At 32.6% G+C, this 18,036-nt stretch overlaps 3 protein-coding genes across 8 annotated transcripts; all 3 read left to right on the top strand.

The window, feature by feature from the left end:
• The first annotated feature begins 20 nt into the window (after positions 1–20).
• On the top strand, positions 21–2,855 carry LOC140808196 (uncharacterized). 4 transcript variants are annotated; one of them, XM_073165255.1, is made up of 9 exons: positions 21–239; positions 351–415; positions 602–865; positions 1,096–1,156; positions 1,312–1,436; positions 1,522–1,584; positions 1,681–1,808; positions 1,891–2,054; positions 2,625–2,855. In XM_073165255.1, exons 1-8 carry the CDS (start codon positions 161–163, stop codon positions 2,030–2,032), a joined length of 927 nt encoding a protein of 308 aa, XP_073021356.1. In that variant the 5' UTR covers positions 21–160; the 3' UTR covers positions 2,033–2,054; positions 2,625–2,855. The 4 variants fall into 4 exon arrangements, with proteins under 4 accessions (XP_073021356.1, XP_073021358.1, XP_073021357.1 ...); XM_073165257.1 differs by lacking the exon at positions 2,625–2,855 and having other exon boundaries at positions 357–415; positions 1,891–2,175; XM_073165256.1 differs by lacking the exon at positions 2,625–2,855 and having other exon boundaries at positions 1,684–1,808; positions 1,891–2,175.
• Positions 2,856–6,745: 3,890 nt separating this feature from the next.
• Positions 6,746–8,109, top strand: LOC140807978 (uncharacterized). The gene is made up of 3 exons (XM_073164956.1): positions 6,746–6,898; positions 6,987–7,034; positions 7,146–8,109. Exons 1-3 carry the CDS (start codon positions 6,850–6,852, stop codon positions 7,391–7,393), a joined length of 345 nt encoding a protein of 114 aa, XP_073021057.1. The 5' UTR covers positions 6,746–6,849; the 3' UTR covers positions 7,394–8,109.
• A 5,539-nt stretch (positions 8,110–13,648) lies between these two features.
• Positions 13,649–17,642, top strand: LOC140807448 (regulator of G-protein signaling 1-like). 3 transcript variants are annotated; one of them, XM_073164293.1, is made up of 11 exons: positions 13,649–13,808; positions 14,650–14,770; positions 14,905–14,968; positions 15,087–15,171; positions 15,385–15,458; positions 15,770–15,961; positions 16,150–16,238; positions 16,366–16,607; positions 16,685–16,809; positions 16,884–17,005; positions 17,109–17,642. In XM_073164293.1, exons 1-11 carry the CDS (start codon positions 13,732–13,734, stop codon positions 17,310–17,312), a joined length of 1,395 nt encoding a protein of 464 aa, XP_073020394.1. In that variant the 5' UTR covers positions 13,649–13,731; the 3' UTR covers positions 17,313–17,642. The 3 variants fall into 3 exon arrangements, with proteins under 3 accessions (XP_073020394.1, XP_073020392.1, XP_073020395.1); XM_073164294.1 differs by having other exon boundaries at positions 13,666–13,988; XM_073164291.1 differs by having other exon boundaries at positions 13,665–14,770.
• Positions 17,643–18,036: the final 394 nt, after the last annotated feature.

The following is an 18,036-nucleotide window of genomic DNA, read 5'->3' as shown; positions in this document are numbered from 1 at the left end:
CAATATATTTGTGACGGAGGTAACATGCGCTAGGTAGCGTGACATTTGAAGGTTGAACAGATAAAACAAGTCCAGACCAGCGTTTTACGAGGAAGCAAAGCTGTGTACTTTATGGTCTTGCACCTGAGAAAGATCGTTTCTTGCATTTGGAGATTAATTGATGGATTTAATTTGCACGAACTGCTGGCCCAGGGCGAAATCATGCACTCTGCATCTTCATACAGCCTTCCGATTCTCGGGTAATCATGGCGCTGAATTTCTGGGCCCAAGCAAATTAGCTGTATTGTTGAAATTGAATACAGAAAATGCTGAAAAGATTGCTTTTTTTAATTACCCATTTCTTGAATCAGTTTTAGATAGAGGGCTTAGCTGCAGCAAAGGCACTTCTCTGAGAATCTCCACCAGGATATGCTGTGTGAGTTTTCTCTTCTCCCTCACCCTTGTTTTTCTTTCATTTGTGGTTTTCCAGAAAATGTTAGTTTATCTTCTCAAAGTATAGTTAGTCTTCCAGCAGACAATTCTCGAGTGCACCTCTAAATTTACTCATATGAATATTTGGTACCAGTAGAGGTGGAAGTAACACAAGTGCTTTGGCTACCAGAATAAGGCCAAGAAGTATTCAAGAAAAGGAAAAACTCAAGAAAAGGATGAGAATTTGTTTCCGGTTGGGGAAATACCAAACCAAGATGTTGGCCCAGACAGTCCTTCCTCAGGGACTGCTTATATTCAACATGAGAATAAGATATTCTCCTCAAATACAATGGAGATTGAGACTAAATTCATCATCCCATCGAGAAATGATGTGCTTCGAGCATGCACAGTCACTTGCGGTTTAATAGGTGCTCTAGGTGTTTTAATTCGACAGGTACGTTTCCTACACTAAATCTGCAGTAATTTCTTGTTGGCTGTTAGCTGTTTGCTTTCTTTCTTTACTGTTGTATGGAAATCTGTGATTAAATGCAATTCTTTGAGCAAATGATTTAGTTTCATTGTTTGATTTGACAAACATTAGGCATGGCTTGATAATGATACTTGTATGATATGAAAACTGTGCCAAAAAACTCAAGTTTTATGTGGTGGACTGTGGTCTTGTAGATTTCTCACGTTGCATCAGCAGAAGGATGGCCTCTCAATGACTGTTCGGCGAATATAACATGTAGGATTTTCAAGTTTTTACCTATTGACTCGTAGGATTAGTTTAAATGGGTGAGATATAAACAGTATGTTGTGAATTTTTTGCATCGCCGATCACACATGAATAATACTTTTTCCCCCTTGAGCTATTATCTTGAAGTTTTATGCTCTGGACAGTTGGTTTTGAATTATGGCATCTTGAGTTGGTCGTGGGATCGGTTCTACTTGTGTCATCATCTCGGTTCCTGCTGTTGAAGATATGGCCAGATTTTGCAAAGTCTAGTGAAACAGCTAATCAGCAGGTATATCCATTCATCTTTAATTCTTCATGCTCTTGGATGTGTGATGAACTTTTATATATTGTCTTTAATACTGATTTAATCTTAGGTTCTCACATCCTTGGAACCTCTGGATTACTTAGCTGTGGCATTTCTCCCAGGAATAAGCGAGGTAAATCTTTGTTTCCCATATCATAATCAGCAGTTTTCGACATCATTTAGCATAGAAACCCAGTTAAAAGTAGGCGTTTTCATTATGTGGATTAAGCAGGAACTTCTTTTCCGTGGTGCGCTATTGCCACTTTTCGGAACAAACTGGACGAGTATACTTGCAGTTGCTACCTTATTCGGCATATTACACTTGGGAGGTGGTCGGAATTACTCCTTTGCAGTATGGTATATCTCATCATAGTTATATATCTCTCTATCCCGTATCTATATGCAGTATTCCCATGTTTAATATTGCAAGCTTTCTCAGGGCAACATTTGTTGGGCTTGTGTACGGTTATGCTACAATTTTAACCTCGAGTGCCGTGGTGCCAATGGCTTCTCATTCTCTCAACAATTTAATCGGAGGTATCATCTGGCGATATCAGAAAAGATTGGAGGAATCTAGTTAATTCCTTCTCTTAAACATGCTCTGTGAGTAAACTATATAAACCTTGTTGTATATGTGTCTCCCATACAAATTGTATTTTGTTATTGGAAATTCTAGCAATCTTTATGGAAATAATATTTTGTGGGAAAGACAAATTATATTTTATATTGTAAATTTTAGCAATCTTCACTGGAATAATCTCTCTTGGGAAAGTTTATATATGGCATAATTGTTTGAGGTTATGAGCTGGCAAATTGATTCTTCCAATATTTGAAATTTTGAATGGCAACAAAAATCAATCTTGAAAGATTTACTAGATCAGTATCGAGCCAGATCATAATATGTGTATATAAACTTTGAGTAAGTCTGTTGTGAGACGATCTCACGAATCTTTATCTGTGAGCCGGTGTCTCACGAATCGGGTCAACCTACCGATGTTCACAATAAAAAATAATATTCTTAGCATAAAAAATAATATTTTTTTATAGATGACCCAAATAAGAGATCTGTTTTACAAAATACGATCTGTGAGACCGTCTCAAACAAATTTTTACCATAAATTTTTGGATAAAACATTTGATAATTATCAGTATCATTTTCTTCAATCCCCCTAGTTGTTGAGGTTTGGAGCAATGAATTCTTCCTCCGCAGTAGTCTCAATTCTGGTCTTTTTTGCCTTCATGGCTGAGATCAAGGTTAATGCTGGTCTAAATGGACGCCTACCTCGTATCGTCGACCCTAAGACCCTTGTATCCTCAAATGCAATAATTCCTGTTTATCGTAAATTCTAGACACCTTTTATGCTTTTGAGTTAATACCGACCCTGTGATACCCGTCGAAGAATGAACAAGATTCTAAGACTGTGCAAGTATTACACACTCTGTGATACCCGTCGAAGAATGAACAAGATTCTAAGACTGTGCAAATATTACACAGTACGATTGAGAAATACTTAAAAGATTTTATGTGATATATGGCTCTCAGATAAGTTGATCAGGGTGACCTCTCCCGATTTGAAAGGAGTTTTATCTGAATGAAACATGGGTTTTTCATTTTTATTTATCTGATTAAAAAATAATAATTTTTTTGACTTTGTTTGTAAATAATATTTAATATGCATAATATGAGAATGAATAACTTAAAAACTTAATATTTATTATTTATTATCTACCACTTTAAACTCATCTTATTATAATTTGTCAAACTTTCAAGTACCAAACAATATTTAATATAAATATTCTGAGAATGAATACTTTATCATTAATTGTTTTAAATAAATTAATCATTAATTTTGGTATATTAATATGTTGAGTGAGACCGTCTCACGGATCATAATCTGTGAGACGGGTCAACTCTACCCATATTCACGATAAAAAGTAATACTCTTAGCATAAAAAGTAATACTTTTTCATGGGTGACCCAAATAAGAGATCTGTCTCATAACTACGACCCGTGAGACCGTCTCACACAAGTTTTTGCCTGATATATTTGACCAGCCTTTATGATTACAATCAAATGTCCCACTAACGGCGTGACTTTAAATAAACTGCCAAAATTTTATCATAACACAACTTGAAGGCAAAATGGCAAATTCACAATGGAAAAAACTTTGCTTTATTAGATCTTTTTTACAGATATTATAGAATAGATTTTAAAAATAAAATTGAGAAAATTCGATTATTTTTATTATAAATTAAATTCTCTAATCTACTTATTATAAATAAATAAATGTCTGTCAATATACAGACAAATATCAAAACATTAATAATAGTATTACAATTTAAAATAAAATATAATTTTTTTAAATAAAGTTACTTTATCTAAAAAAACCACTATTTACACATATATCATCATCAAACATGTGAGAATATCATTTAAATATATTTTTAGATATTACTTTTTATAATCAATCGAACAAACTCCTTACTATAAACATCTGTAATAAAAAAAAATGTGACAAAATTTGTCTGAGAACATTTTAATTCGAATCTATATCCTTATAAATATATGAGTTTTAATTGTGTTTTTACCTCATTGTCCTTCTACTCTCTCAACTTAATTGTCTACTCTCCCAACTCTTTAAGCATTATTAATTATTAGTTTAATTGTGTTTTTACTTCATCACCCTTCTTTGTTCCCAACACTTTAAATATTATTAATTATTAATTATTTATCCGGCTTGTTGCACTTTGAATATTATTATTTGTAAATATTTATAAATATATGAGTTTTCCGGCTTGTTGCACTTTGAATATTATTATTTGTAAATATTTATAAATATATGAGTTTTAATGTGTTTTTACCTCATTGTCCTTCTACTCTCTCAACTTAATTGTCTACTCTCCCAACTCTTTAAGCATTATTAATTATTAGTTTAATTGTGTTTTTACTTCATCACCCTTCTTTGTTCCCAACACTTTAAATATTATTAATTATTAATTATTTATCCGGCTTGTTGCACTTTGAATATTATTATTTGTAAATATTTATAAATATATGAGTTTTCCGGCTTGTTGCACTTTGAATATTATTATTTGTAAATATTTATAAATATATGAGTTTTAATGTGTTTTTACCTCATTGTCCTTCTACTCTCTCAACTTAATTGTCTACTCTCCCAACTCTTTAAGCATTATTAATTATTAGTTTAATTGTGTTTTTACTTCATCACCCTTCTTTGTTCCCAACACTTTAAATATTATTAATTATTAATTATTTATCCGGCTTGTTGCACTTTGAATATTATTATTTGTAAATCTATATCTATATCCTTATAAATATATGAGTTTTAATTGTGTTTTTACCTCATTGTCCTTCTACTCTCTCAACTTAATTGTCTACTCTCCCAACTCTTTAAGCATTATTAATTATTAGTTTAATTGTGTTTTTACTTCATCACCCTTCTTTGTTCCCAACACTTTAAATATTATTAATTATTAATTATTTATCCGGCTTGTTGCACTTTGAATATTATTATTTGTAAATATTTATAAATATATGAGTTTTCTGGCTTGTTGCACTTTGAATATTATTATTTGTAAATATTTATAAATATATGAGTTTTAATGTGTTTTTACCTCATTGTCCTTCTACTCTCTCAACTTAATTGTCTACTCTCCCAACTCTTTAAGCATTATTAATTATTAGTTTAATTGTGTTTTTACTTCATCACCCTTCTTTGTTCCCAACACTTTAAATATTATTAATTATTAATTATTTATCCGGCTTGTTGCACTTTGAATATTATTATTTGTAAATATTTATAAATATATGAGTTTTCCGGCTTGTTGCACTTTGAATATTATTATTTGTAAATATTTATAAATATATGAGTTTTAATGTGTTTTTACCTCATTGTCCTTCTACTCTCTCAACTTAATTGTCTACTCTCCCAACTCTTTAAGCATTATTAATTATTAGTTTAATTGTGTTTTTACTTCATCACCCTTCTTTGTTCCCAACACTTTAAATATTATTAATTATTAATTATTTATCCGGCTTGTTGCACTTTGAATATTATTATTTGTAAATATTTATAAATATATGAGTTTTAATTGTGTTTTTACCTCATTGTCCTTCTACTCTCTCAACTTAATTGTCTACTCTCCCAACTCTTTAAGCATTATTAATTATTAGTTTAATTGTGTTTTTACTTCATCACCCTTCTTTGTTCCCAACACTTTAAATATTATTAATTATTAATTATTTATCCGGCTTGTTGCACTTTGAATATTATTATTATTATTTGTAAATATATGAGTTTTAATTGTGTTTTTACCTCATTGTCCTTCTACTCTCTCAACTTAATTGTCTACTCTCCCAACTCTTTAAGCATTATTAATTATTAGTTTAATTTTGTTTTTACTTCATCACCCTTCTTTGTTCCCAACACTTTAAATATTATTAATTATTAATTATTTATCCGGCTTGTTGCACTTTGAATTTTATTATTTGAGTATTAATATTTATTAATATTAAGTATTATAATTATAATCCGACTTGCTAATACTTATTCATATTCCAACCCTTTACGTATTATTAATTTTTAAGTATTATTAATTATCTATATAAGTATTATTTATAGTATTATTTATTTATTACTATTAATACTTATTAATATTCCAACCCTTTACGTATTATTAATTATTAAGTATTATTAATTATCTATATAAGTATTATTATAATTATAATTTATTAATTAATCTATGTATTATTATTTATTACTATTAATTATTCATTATTATTTTATTATCCGACTTGATAATACTTATTAATATTCCAACCCTTTACGTATTATTAATTTTTAAGTATTATTAATTATCTATATAAGTATTATTATCTATTCATATTATTTATTAATTATTATTTAATTATGTGCCTTGTTGGCTGCCCTTGAGAGTCTTCTTTTCTTCTACGGTTTCAGTATTATTAATTAATATTAATACTCATATTAATTATTATTTATTCATTTTCATTAATTAATTATTAATATTTATGTTTAAGTGTTGACTCCCTTATTCTGATTTGCCTACCGTTTTTTCCTTGCACCTCATGCACAAATGTATTTTGTTCCTTAGCTCACGCTTCACGCTTCCCTTTTGTTTCCAGTCATGGCTCGTGGTCGAAAGCCTAGGGCGACTTCTGCTTTCGTTTCTAGGTGTTGTTCTCGTGTACTTTGTTTCATTCATTTTTATGGCTTCTGTTATTCGGTTTTGATTTTTAAAGCCAACGGTTGGTGTGTTGCTTGCTCCCATTTTCTTGCTCGCATCTTCCTTTGTGTTGTACTGGTTTTTCTTCTTTAGTTCCTATTTACTCATTCCCTTGTGTTTTGGCAGCGAAATGTTGGACAGTTCATCAAGTTGCGATAACACTCTCTCTACTCCAACTGGTTAGCTGCTGTAATTTTATTTTTTAAAATTCGAAATGGATTCATGGGTTTTACAAATACTTTCATCTTTTTTATCTGCAAATCACAGGTTGTGCAATTGGTGGTTCGTCTGTTGGTCGGGGATGCTTAAGCCATTGTAGGTTTTGTTTTCGTATTTTGGTATTGGTTGATTTCCTTATTTTTTCACATCAAGGTTTGTTCGGAAATCCCTCCTTGTAAATCTTATCACTCTTTTGTTTTCCTACAGTCGTCGAACAGGACATCGATCACTTGCATAATTTTCCGGTGGTTCCAAAATGTCGCTATTGTGGAGCATGGAGGTTTCCACACGAATCACCTACATTTTGTTGTGGTTATGGCAAGATTCAGCTCACCTATCCTGTTATCCCGCCGCGTCTTCGTGATTTATTTACTGATGTATCGTGTCCTTCAGCTATTTCGTTTCGTCGAAAATTCGGTTGTATAATAGTTTGTTTTCATTCACATCATTCGTAGTTCGCCTTGATAAAGATCTTGCGTCTCTTAATCGTGGGGTATATACATTTCGTGTATCGGGACAAGTGTTTCATTCTTTGCCACCTCTTGTACCCAACGATGATGGTCCTAAATATTTCCAACTTTATTTTTGGGACAGTGACAATGAGCTTCGTAATAGAATATCTGTTGTTGGTGAGGAAGCCGTCGATGAATCTACCATGGCTTTGTTGATGGATATATTAAAAGTGAATCCATATGCTCAACTCCTTAAGAGGATTAAGCAATACCCTTCTGTGAAGAATCTGAGGTATCATATTTGCAAAAATGTATCTGTCGATCATAGGCGTTATAATAGCCCATCTGCTGATCAAGTTGCTGCTATATGGGTGGAGGGTAATGACAATGATAATATTCCTTATGATCGAGATATTGTTGTTCACGCATATGATGGACATATGCATATACTAAAACATTACTTTGGTTGCTATGATCCACTACAATATCCGTTGTTTTTCCCCTATGGTGATGTTGGTTGGCAACAACACATTCAGAAATCTGGAATTGATCATAGTCATGCTTCTGTTGGCAATAACTTGGCATCTACTTCTGCATTTCCTTCTTTTCTTCAGGATGTTGGCGGTGAAAGCCGAGGTGAGTTTTATGGGAAATTTAACATAATGTAGAAAATATTTAAAATTACGGCATTATATGGTGTAGTTGATAATCAGTGTAAATCAGATAAAACAAGTAGAAAATTGGATCGAATATCTCAGAAATATGGAAGCTTCATCTATTCGTGATCATGGTGCACTAATTTTTTTGACATGGCGTCGCACTAGTTAGCAATTCATAATGTCATGTTAGCATCTCCCAGAGTTAAATCAATATTTTCCGATGTTATATTAGCATGAATAGGAGTTAAAAAAAAAATCAAGTTACTTCATCTAAATCGAAGTTTGAATATTTAGTAGATTACTAAAACTCAAAATGAGACAATTTGGTGGATCAAAAATAATAATTTCTCCCTACATTTTTAATGAATTTTAGATTAATGAATTATGAATTTGATTTCCTCATATCTTGAGACTACTCCATTCCTTTTTTCTAAAAAAAATATATCACTTGTTTTTCAAACAAATATTAATAAACAGGTTGGACGCAGAAGAGAGGCGCGAAAAACTAATTACTATTTGGATGAAGAAAATGTTTGTTGACTCTGAGTGTGTAACAATTGACGAAGTGATTAAAAAGCCGACATCTTTAACGGAGGTTTGAGTATTTATTTCTACACATGTCTTGAATTTAGTCTACTTATTCCAGTTGTAGAGAACTCGTATTTATTAATCGGTGTTAATGATCATCGTTGAATAAAACAAAAAAACATATCAAATTCAAATTATCATTAATGATCAAAACTTTTTTTTCGATATAGAATGAATATTACTATTTGAAAGGAAATATCAAGGAGATTGAGAATGGTTCTTTACCATACTACGAAGCTTGTGATCATTGTCTCAAAGCGAGTACAAAAATGTCAAATGGCCTTGCTTGTTTAAATTGCTTAAAATTACAAGTCCAGATAGTTCCCAGGTAATACTATGCATTCAAATTTTTACATCTACCATATATTTATACATCTAACATTGATATTCAACACTACAAATTAAATCTTGCAGGTATAGATTATTATTTTTGTTGGATGATGGTACAAATATCGCTAAGATTACAATCTTCGAAGAAGTTGTCGAGGCATTAATTGGATATCCTATTGAAGACTACATGAAGATTCATAATCAAGTAAAAACTAAATATTACAATATATTTCATATAGGTAATAATTCTTATCATCACAATAAATTTAGACATTTTTGTTTCTTATTGCCTCCAGCTTGCCCCTGCTACCACAATTGCAAATCCCGTTGGCACATTGCTGAACGAAAACTCCAAAGTCTTGTTTAAATTAAATCACTTCATAGACAAACATGGCCTCATATGTTCCATAGAAGCTGAAGGTGTTGACAAAATCGATGACAATTTGAACAGAGAAAGGAAGATCGGAAAATGGAAATTGACGAAGAAAAGTAAGGCGGAATCTCAATCTATCATCATAGAAGAAAAGAAGGGTACAACTGCATCATCAAGAAAACTCGCCAAAACACCAAAGGAAATAAGAAGCAAATAGAGATTGACGACGATGAAACATTGGGAGATTATACAAAAAGGATAAGATCGCTAGCTATGTCAAAATCAAAGAATTTGCTAGGAAAATTTCAAATCAAACAAGAAAAATAGGGATAATAACTTTTGGTGCATTAAATATGTATATGTGCAAATTATATCGAGGATACCCATCAACCCATTTGTAAGAACCTCTTTCGCCTTTTGTTGCTTTAAAAGAACATATTTGCTTATAATCCAACGTTCCTAATATATTAGGTGAAATTTCATTTTCATTTGAGAAAAAAACTATTATTAAACAAACTCAGAAAAAATACAAATTTATGTATACTCCTTTCAAACAATCACCGACAATTACATATCACGTGCAACGCACGTGCTCCATACTAGTAATTTAAATATGGGAGCTTCTCAAAAAGTTATTCTTCTATTTTCAATTCCTTTTCTTTTTATTTCCTTTAATTTTATTTTTCCTTTTTTTTTTATTTTTCAATTTAACCCTTCGATTTTAGCTGTTTAATGAATTGCTTCAACTGTTAATTCTTTATTTTGCTCTTTTAAGTACGCTCGTAATGAACAAATATAGTTTCTTGCATTCATAGATTAATTGAAATGCAAAAGGATAGCTTCAACATTCAAGCAATCTTTAAGGAAATAATATTTTTTTGTGAGAGATACAGATTTTATTTATTATTATAAATTCTAGCAATCTTTGACGAAATAATATTGCTTGGGAAAGTTTATGTAATCTGGCATAATTGAATTGTAATTACAAAGAAAATAATCTTGAAAGATTCAATAAAATCAGGAGTAAATTCAATTTCTAGAATTGGTTGAGTCAAGTCGAGTCAAATTTTGTCTATATAGGTTAATCCAGGAGAAACCTTTGGGACAAACATATGAAAAAAATTAGTTCATTTTCTTGAATCCTTCAAGTTGTTGATCGAGGTTTAAAGCAATGAAGTCTTCTTCAGCATTAGTCTCAAGTCTGGTATTTCTTGCAATATTCATGGCTGAGATCAAGGTCGACGCCGGTCTAAATGGACGTCTACCTCTCATCGTCGATCCTAAGACCCTTGGATCCTCGAAAGAGATAATCCCTGTTTACCGTAAACTCTCAACACCTTTTATATATATATATAAATAAATATTTGCTTATTTCATTTCCCAATATATCAAAATTGGATTCTAACAAGATTGCAATTTGCTGGTTTAACTTGGCAGCATGCACAAATCATTGCTTTTATTCATGCTGTTACTGCAACATACAGAAAATGCCTCCAGTTTGCGAGCTATGCTGCGCACCTCCGCGCGACTAATCTGTATCTGTTGATGGTTTAGCATGGATCCCGGCAGCAGCCGATCAATCCAAACAAGTACTGTATTTTGAATAAAACATTATGTATTTTAGCTACATCCATTTTCTAGGGGGAAAAATGGTGATAGTGTTGATATTATTTGTCAGAAATATTTGGTTATCCTTAGCATTTTCAAAGAAATTCATTCGTATGGGCGGTTGATCTTGGTGCAGACACAAAAAGATTTCGGTATTAAATTCGACCTTTCTAAGATTTCGGTATTTGGTTATCCTTAGCATTTTATATATTAAGGTACTGTTTGGTGAACCAAACAGTACCTAATATATAAAATTTATTCGCAAAGTGAAGTGTATATCTTTAACAAAACATTATTATTTTTTATATGGTAATCAAACATGTAAACATTATTGTTTAAACAAATTTCTAATAACATTTGTAATAAAAAAAATTTCTCATTGTTGGAAAATGTTGCAAGTGTGTGTCAAAATTTGGGAAATTGGACTTTTTTTTTTTGAAAGTAAATATTCATAACATCAAATCGGTAGATCCTGAGTTACAATACTACAAAGCCAAGATGGAATATTTTCATCTTGCCAAAGTAAATTAGACTGAGCTATTGAATGCTTTATGAGCAAGAGAGTGTGCCACGGAATTGGCAGAACGATGCATATGCTTGATCGATACAAAATGATTCTCTAGAAATTGGACTTATTCTTAGTTTCTGGCCAAGACTTGAATAAGGCCAATAAAGAATAATCCCATTAACTTGATTAGATGTTGGAGTTTATAACAGATTGATAAAGCTTCAGTTGGACGTTGGGTGATTCAAATTTTTTATCTCTCAATCTTGGAAAGATTCTCAGAAGAACAAATCGACGCAGCTGATTCAAGGAAAGAAAAAAACAGAAAGTATAGGTGAAACTTTGAGAATAGATTAGAGGAACATATAAGATCTAATTGTAAATTCTTCTGTATTAAATAATGTTGGAAATGGCTTCTAATCGGTGGTTGATTCTTGGTTTAACAAAGATTGGTTCCTCACGTGGATGTAGGCTGTTGAAAGCCGAACAACGTAAATCCCATCTCCATTTATTTTCAGCTTTGATTCTTGTTATTGATTTGGTAATTGTGTTTACTCGATCAGAAGACATAGACATTGCATGTTCTGTGTTTGAACTTGATTATGGGCACTAGTGATATTTGAGTTGTTCTTGATCATTGTGAATCTGAGTAAATCTTAGTTGATCCCCACAACAAATGGCGTCGTCCATGGGAAAGAAAAACACGATAGGGTCTATGAAGTTTGATATAGAAAATTCCACCGGGAAGAATGATTTTGCCTATGGAAAATCAAGATGAGAGCAATGCTGATAAAAAAAAGGACTGACATAAGCTTTGAATATGAAGGAGGGGTTGTCAAGTTCACTGAATGAAAAAGAGAGGGAAGAAATGTTAGAGAATGCCCAGTGTGCGATTATACTTCTGCACATGAAGCCATGTTTACACTCATTCAGGATTCAAAATGGTAAAGGCATTAAAGATATAAAATCGATGAATTTATCAAGTTATTGGATGATCTTGAATTTATAGAGGTGAAACTCGAGGATACTACTCAATGCTTTAACAAAGTCATGATTTGTAATCTTGCTTAATTCAATGTCAACAGAAATCAATCTTGAGAGATTCACTAAATCAGTGCTATAAAAACAGTTTCTGCAATTGGTTGAGTTGAGTCATAATTTGTATATATGTTAGTTCAGTAGAAACTTTTGGCCCAAACATATTATAAAAGTGTCACTTTCTTGATTTCTTCCGGTTGTTGAGTTTTAAAACCAATTCAGAAAAAGCTATATATGAATGAAATATGAGTTTAAGCTGAGCTTTATATGATAAGATGTTCTACCGGTGTAGCGCAACGTACAGAAAATTCCACCAGTTTGCGAGCAATGTTGCCCACCTCCACGCGACAACTCTGTTGCGGGCGGCAGCATCCGGAGTACGTATACGTCGTTGTTTGAACAATATATAGATAAACTATACAATGCATTGGTTATCATTAGAGTTTACAAGAATTCGCAGATTATGAGGTAACAAATTTGAACATTTTTTAAAAATTAAAATATCACATTATTCGTCATTTTCTTTGTTTTGATGTTGGTCACCAATGTGGTTTGCCTAAAACGATTCATTCTCCCCCAATTTTTAGGTTATTAAAAACTTTTGTAAGTATGGGTATCTTGAGTTGGAACTACATTGTTAGTTCAGAGGTTTATCCAATATGCACCGAAGAATAGTGGTTGTGTATTTCATTTGTTGGAAAAATTTATATAACCATAAAATACATCATACTAAAACATTGCGTTTTAAAAACGAGTTTTGATCATACGCTTTAATAACGAGTCTTGATCTTCTATATCTACGAGCAATCTTCAGAACTATTTTTTATAATAGAGATAGAGGATAGAAAACGTGATCTCTACACATTAAATGTTACAACCTATTAGATATATTAAACTCCATAATCAAAACTTTAACTGATCATTTTAATATTATGTTTAACTTAATAGACAATACGCAACATATAATTATTCACATATAAATAAAATTGATCCAACAAATAGTCATACAAAAACATTAATATTATTATTATTATTATTATTATATGAGGCCAAATAGAAAAAAGAACAAACTAATCTTGCAATTAGCTAGAGTCCATCTGGTCAAAGAAGGATCACGTGGAGTTTGACTTGTTTGCTTCATTTTTTTTTTTCTTATGACTTGTTTTCTGTGTGTTAGTTTGCCACATTTCTTGTCGAGGTAGTGAAGCGGATCAGGCCAACCCACTGAAAACGGGGGAAGATGGCGAGCTGTGCTGCAAAAGGCGGCTGCCCCAGTGATTATGTGGCCATCGCCATCTCCTTTATCTCTATCCTCGTGTAGTTTTTCTATCTTTCAGAAAAAAATTGCACTTTTTGGCTCGCATTTTTTAATGAACACTGTGTTGGTTTTATATTACCTCTTGGTGTGTGGAAGTTCTTTTATTTAGTTGATTTGAATGATTGTTGCCGGGCTTCATATCTGTGATGCCATAGTTTAGCGTTCTTGCGTTGGAAATGGTAATTGTGTTTCGTTTATGCTCTTTGCGTACTTCTGAGGATTTGCTGCTGAATTCATGGATGTGAAATGATCTTTATGTGCCAAAGACTCTTTTTTCCTTACCATATTCATTCTGAAGGATCTTGAAATACGTTCTCGTTTCTTTTTGCGTATAATCTTTAATTTAGCTAAGATATAGCTTTGGCAATTAGATTAGGATTTGGGCCAACTCCAATAAATATGGAGCCAAAAATTGAGGAATGAAAGTAATTATGTCGAGATTCTTACTTCATTGTACGGTGTGGAACTCATTTTGAGCTAGTTGTTCAGGGACAGTGGTTTAACTTGGGACTCGATATAAGTTTTCATATTTTTACTTGTTCGTCTAGGGTATTACGTATTTTAACAAGATTTTAGCTAACTGAGGCCTTCATCAGTGGATGGAAAAAATATATATATGATGTTCCAAAGCCTATTTTTGAATTTGTTGTTTGAACATGGTTCTGTAAACCACCAAATTCCTTTCATCCTAGCATTTTGCTGTAGGCTGGTTTTTCATACATCATCCTGTTTTTATGAAACATATAGACCTTACATTTATGATGTATCACTGCGTATAACCATTGGCAGTGCAAGGTATACAATGTTATTGTGTATGAAAATGTTGTTTCTCTTGTATAGGCTTCTTGTGAAAGCTGCTGCTCCCTATCTAATTCACAAGATTCCACGACCCAAAGGCAGTGGCTTTTGGCTCGTAGTAATTCAAGTCTTTGCCAGCTTCAATCTTTTATTGTCACTTGTGGTAAAAGATAGTGCTTTTGATTTTGTATACAACTTCAGTTGTTATCTTTGTTAAATTTTTTTTTGTTTCATATTTAAATGTCCAGTTCAATTCATTTTTCCTGGCTTTATTCATATTGAATGTGGCCTCCACAGATGGGCCTCGGTTTCTTGAGATTTAGAAGGAGGCATTGGTGGATATCTTGCTATGTATGGGCAGGTAAATTTCACATAAAATTGTGATTACATTAGCATATTCTGCTTCAATCCAATATTTATATTCCACATTCGTATTTGCATTGTTTGATAAAAAAAACACATGTTAATTTTTCTCGCAGTTTGGGCTGAAGGTCCTCTAGGATTTGGCTTGCTGATGAGCTGTCGAATTGTACAGGCTTTTCAACTATATAACATATTTGTTAGGTACATGAATATCCTTCTGAAAAGTAAGAAATTGATAAATGCTCTTTTATCTCCAAAGACTTTGGCAGACTCTTTCAACATATATGAATTTATTAATGCTATCTTATAAGAATTAGTATCCCAACATTAACTATGCTTAATGTAATTCTCTCAATTGACCCAACATTATTTTGTGTACTGATCTGATTCCTCTTGAGACTTGTGATTTTCCAGGAGACGTTTGCCACCTATTCGATCATATATATTTCTTCCACTGCTTCTCTTGCCCTGGACTGTGGCTGCAGCATGTAAAGATCACTTCAGAAGAGTGTTTCTCTAGTTCCATTTTGTGTGTGGATAGCCACTAAACTTTTATTTATAGAAATTTAAGATATTATTTATCTTAGATTTTTATGGTCAATTTTTGAATAGCTTTTGATTGGTATACATGTCCAGAAATAAATTTCTTTGGCAATTTTACATTATTGTCAATTGGCTTAATCTGTTATTCTTCACTTATATCTCTAGTTATTCTTTTGATCATGCTTACATCTACTATTTTAACATTGATGCTTTGCTTCATTAATATTGACATAATCTTACATTTTTTGAGATGCAGTTATTCAAATAAAAAAGCCTCTAAATAACCATTGCCACATGGGGACTCGGTGGATCATCCCAATCCTTAGCCTGCATGCAATTTATGTTGCAGTTTTGGTTGGTTTTACAGCAGCAGTTCGACATATAGAGTTTAGATTCCATGAACTCAAGGACCTCTGGCGAGGAATCTTAGTCTCCGCTTGTTCCATCGGTACATCAAAGTCTACCTTAATTCTATCTTGTTTAAACATTCTCGTACTTGAAAGAATCAACCACTCTGTATATATCTATATCTGTAGACATGTTAGAACACTTTAAGAAAACCAATATATTGTTGCCGTTTAAATTAAAACCATAGCGAAGCCAGTTTCGCTTATGTTTTTTGTTCTTTCTTTAAAGGGATATGGACTGGTTCTTATGTTCTGACTGAGGTCCATGAAGATGTTCCATGGCTTCAAATTTTCTCGAGATTTTTATTACTTTTTATGGTATGCTTAACCTGACTTATTATGGCATTTTTTTCTATATATTTCTGTCTTGGGCTCGTTTTGCGCATGATTTTATCCATTGAAAGCTCATTTCTTATGATGGTTTTTTGAACAAAATTTTCCTCAGACCAGTGTTCTCGTGGTGGTGTTTTTCACCGTGTCAATGTCGCAACCTCTTGTCTCGATTATGAGCTTGAGGAGAAAAGAACACCAGGAATGCAAGACAATGGGTGATGCCCTCGGTATCATACCTGAATCTGATGTTCTATTTCAGAGGGAAACGAGTCCATTGGCAGATCCAAGCGAACCTTTGGATAAGCTTCTTCTGAACAGAAGATTTCGCCAGTCTTTCATGGAATTCGCCGATAGGTGCTAAGAACCCGTCTGTTAAAGTACATATTGTTTCTTCTATTGACATACGGCTGAGTTACGTTCTATCAATGTAGCTGTTTGGCTGGGGAAAGTGTCCATTTCTATGAAGAGGTGCAGCAGCTCGACAAAATCCCACATAACGATCATGTGAGAAGAATCTACATGGCAAGGCATATCATTGACGAATATATATCCCCGGGTATCATATTTTCCATTCTTCCTCGTTACCGCGTTGCTTATCTGGGTCGCATTTTCATAAATTTCTCTATGCAGGTTCACCAATGGAGGTTAACATTTCTCACCGCTCTCGCCAAGGAATTCTCAATACTCCTGACTTAGCCAACCCGAACCTTTTTGACAGTGCACTAAATGAGTTGATGCACCTAATGCAGATGGTCAGTTCTTGCATAATTTTTTTTCGATCTTATTGTATTTTCAAGCGGGTTATTTTCTTACCCTTTCGCCTTCATTTATATGCAATTTTTTATGTATACCAAGAATTTGGCGAATGATTACTGGTCATCAACATTCTTCCTGAAACTGAAAGAAGAGGACAGTATGAGAACCATAGGCCATGATCTAGAACCGATATCCGGCTGGAATTTCTCGCACAGATTGAGTTCAATTCATTGTGATGACGACCCTTTTCAACAAGCTCACAGCCCAAAAAAATCAGGATCCAGTCATGAATCAGGGAAATAAAAACTGTCACCAACTGTTGCTCCTTTCTGTCAAGAACAATTTCTTGATCGATCTTCGATCAGATTGAACAGATTCCAAGACTGCCAAATGTATACATTGTGTTCTAACGGATCGATTATTAACGAAGGAAAGCTCGTCGAGGCTATGTGAAATATATATGATTAATATACAGACAGGTACGTACCAAGAACTGATTGGAGTATCTCAAAATAGGTAATCATACAAATGTGTTCAAATAGAGTTTTGGAGCTTTAATTTTTTGTTTTTATAGGACACAATGACGTTGTAACGGTTTGAAGCTCATTTTCTTACAAAAGCAAATCTTGTGTTCACAGTTACAATACCATTGCAATCAATAGCGGAGTCAGGTTTTTAAATCATGGTTGAACTAATATTGACAAATGAAGCCCAAACTATTGGAAAATAAGATAAAATTTTATATAAAAAAATATCAGAAAAAAACAAGTCACTCGGGCGTAGCAACAAATGGCTACACCCGTGATTGCAACATTGCCCATCAAATTTACGCTGTGTGTCTACCTGGAAATATTAGATCAAGTGCTGATTAAATAATAGTTGATATGTGATATATGCTTCTTGCGTCTCAAATATAAAGGTTGCATTTTTTTCATCCATCTTAATTATATAGTTCAAATTTTCAAAATTAATATTATTTTTCTATTTTTTTTAATAATCTTACCCTAAATACATTAATTATTTACAA

Source organism: Primulina eburnea, chromosome 12, assembly GCF_022965805.1.
Source record: "Primulina eburnea isolate SZY01 chromosome 12, ASM2296580v1, whole genome shotgun sequence".
Lineage (NCBI taxonomy): Eukaryota > Viridiplantae > Streptophyta > Magnoliopsida > Lamiales > Gesneriaceae > Primulina > Primulina eburnea.
The sequence above is the reverse complement of the archived record's forward strand: the minus strand, read 5'-3'. Positions and strand labels throughout refer to the sequence as shown.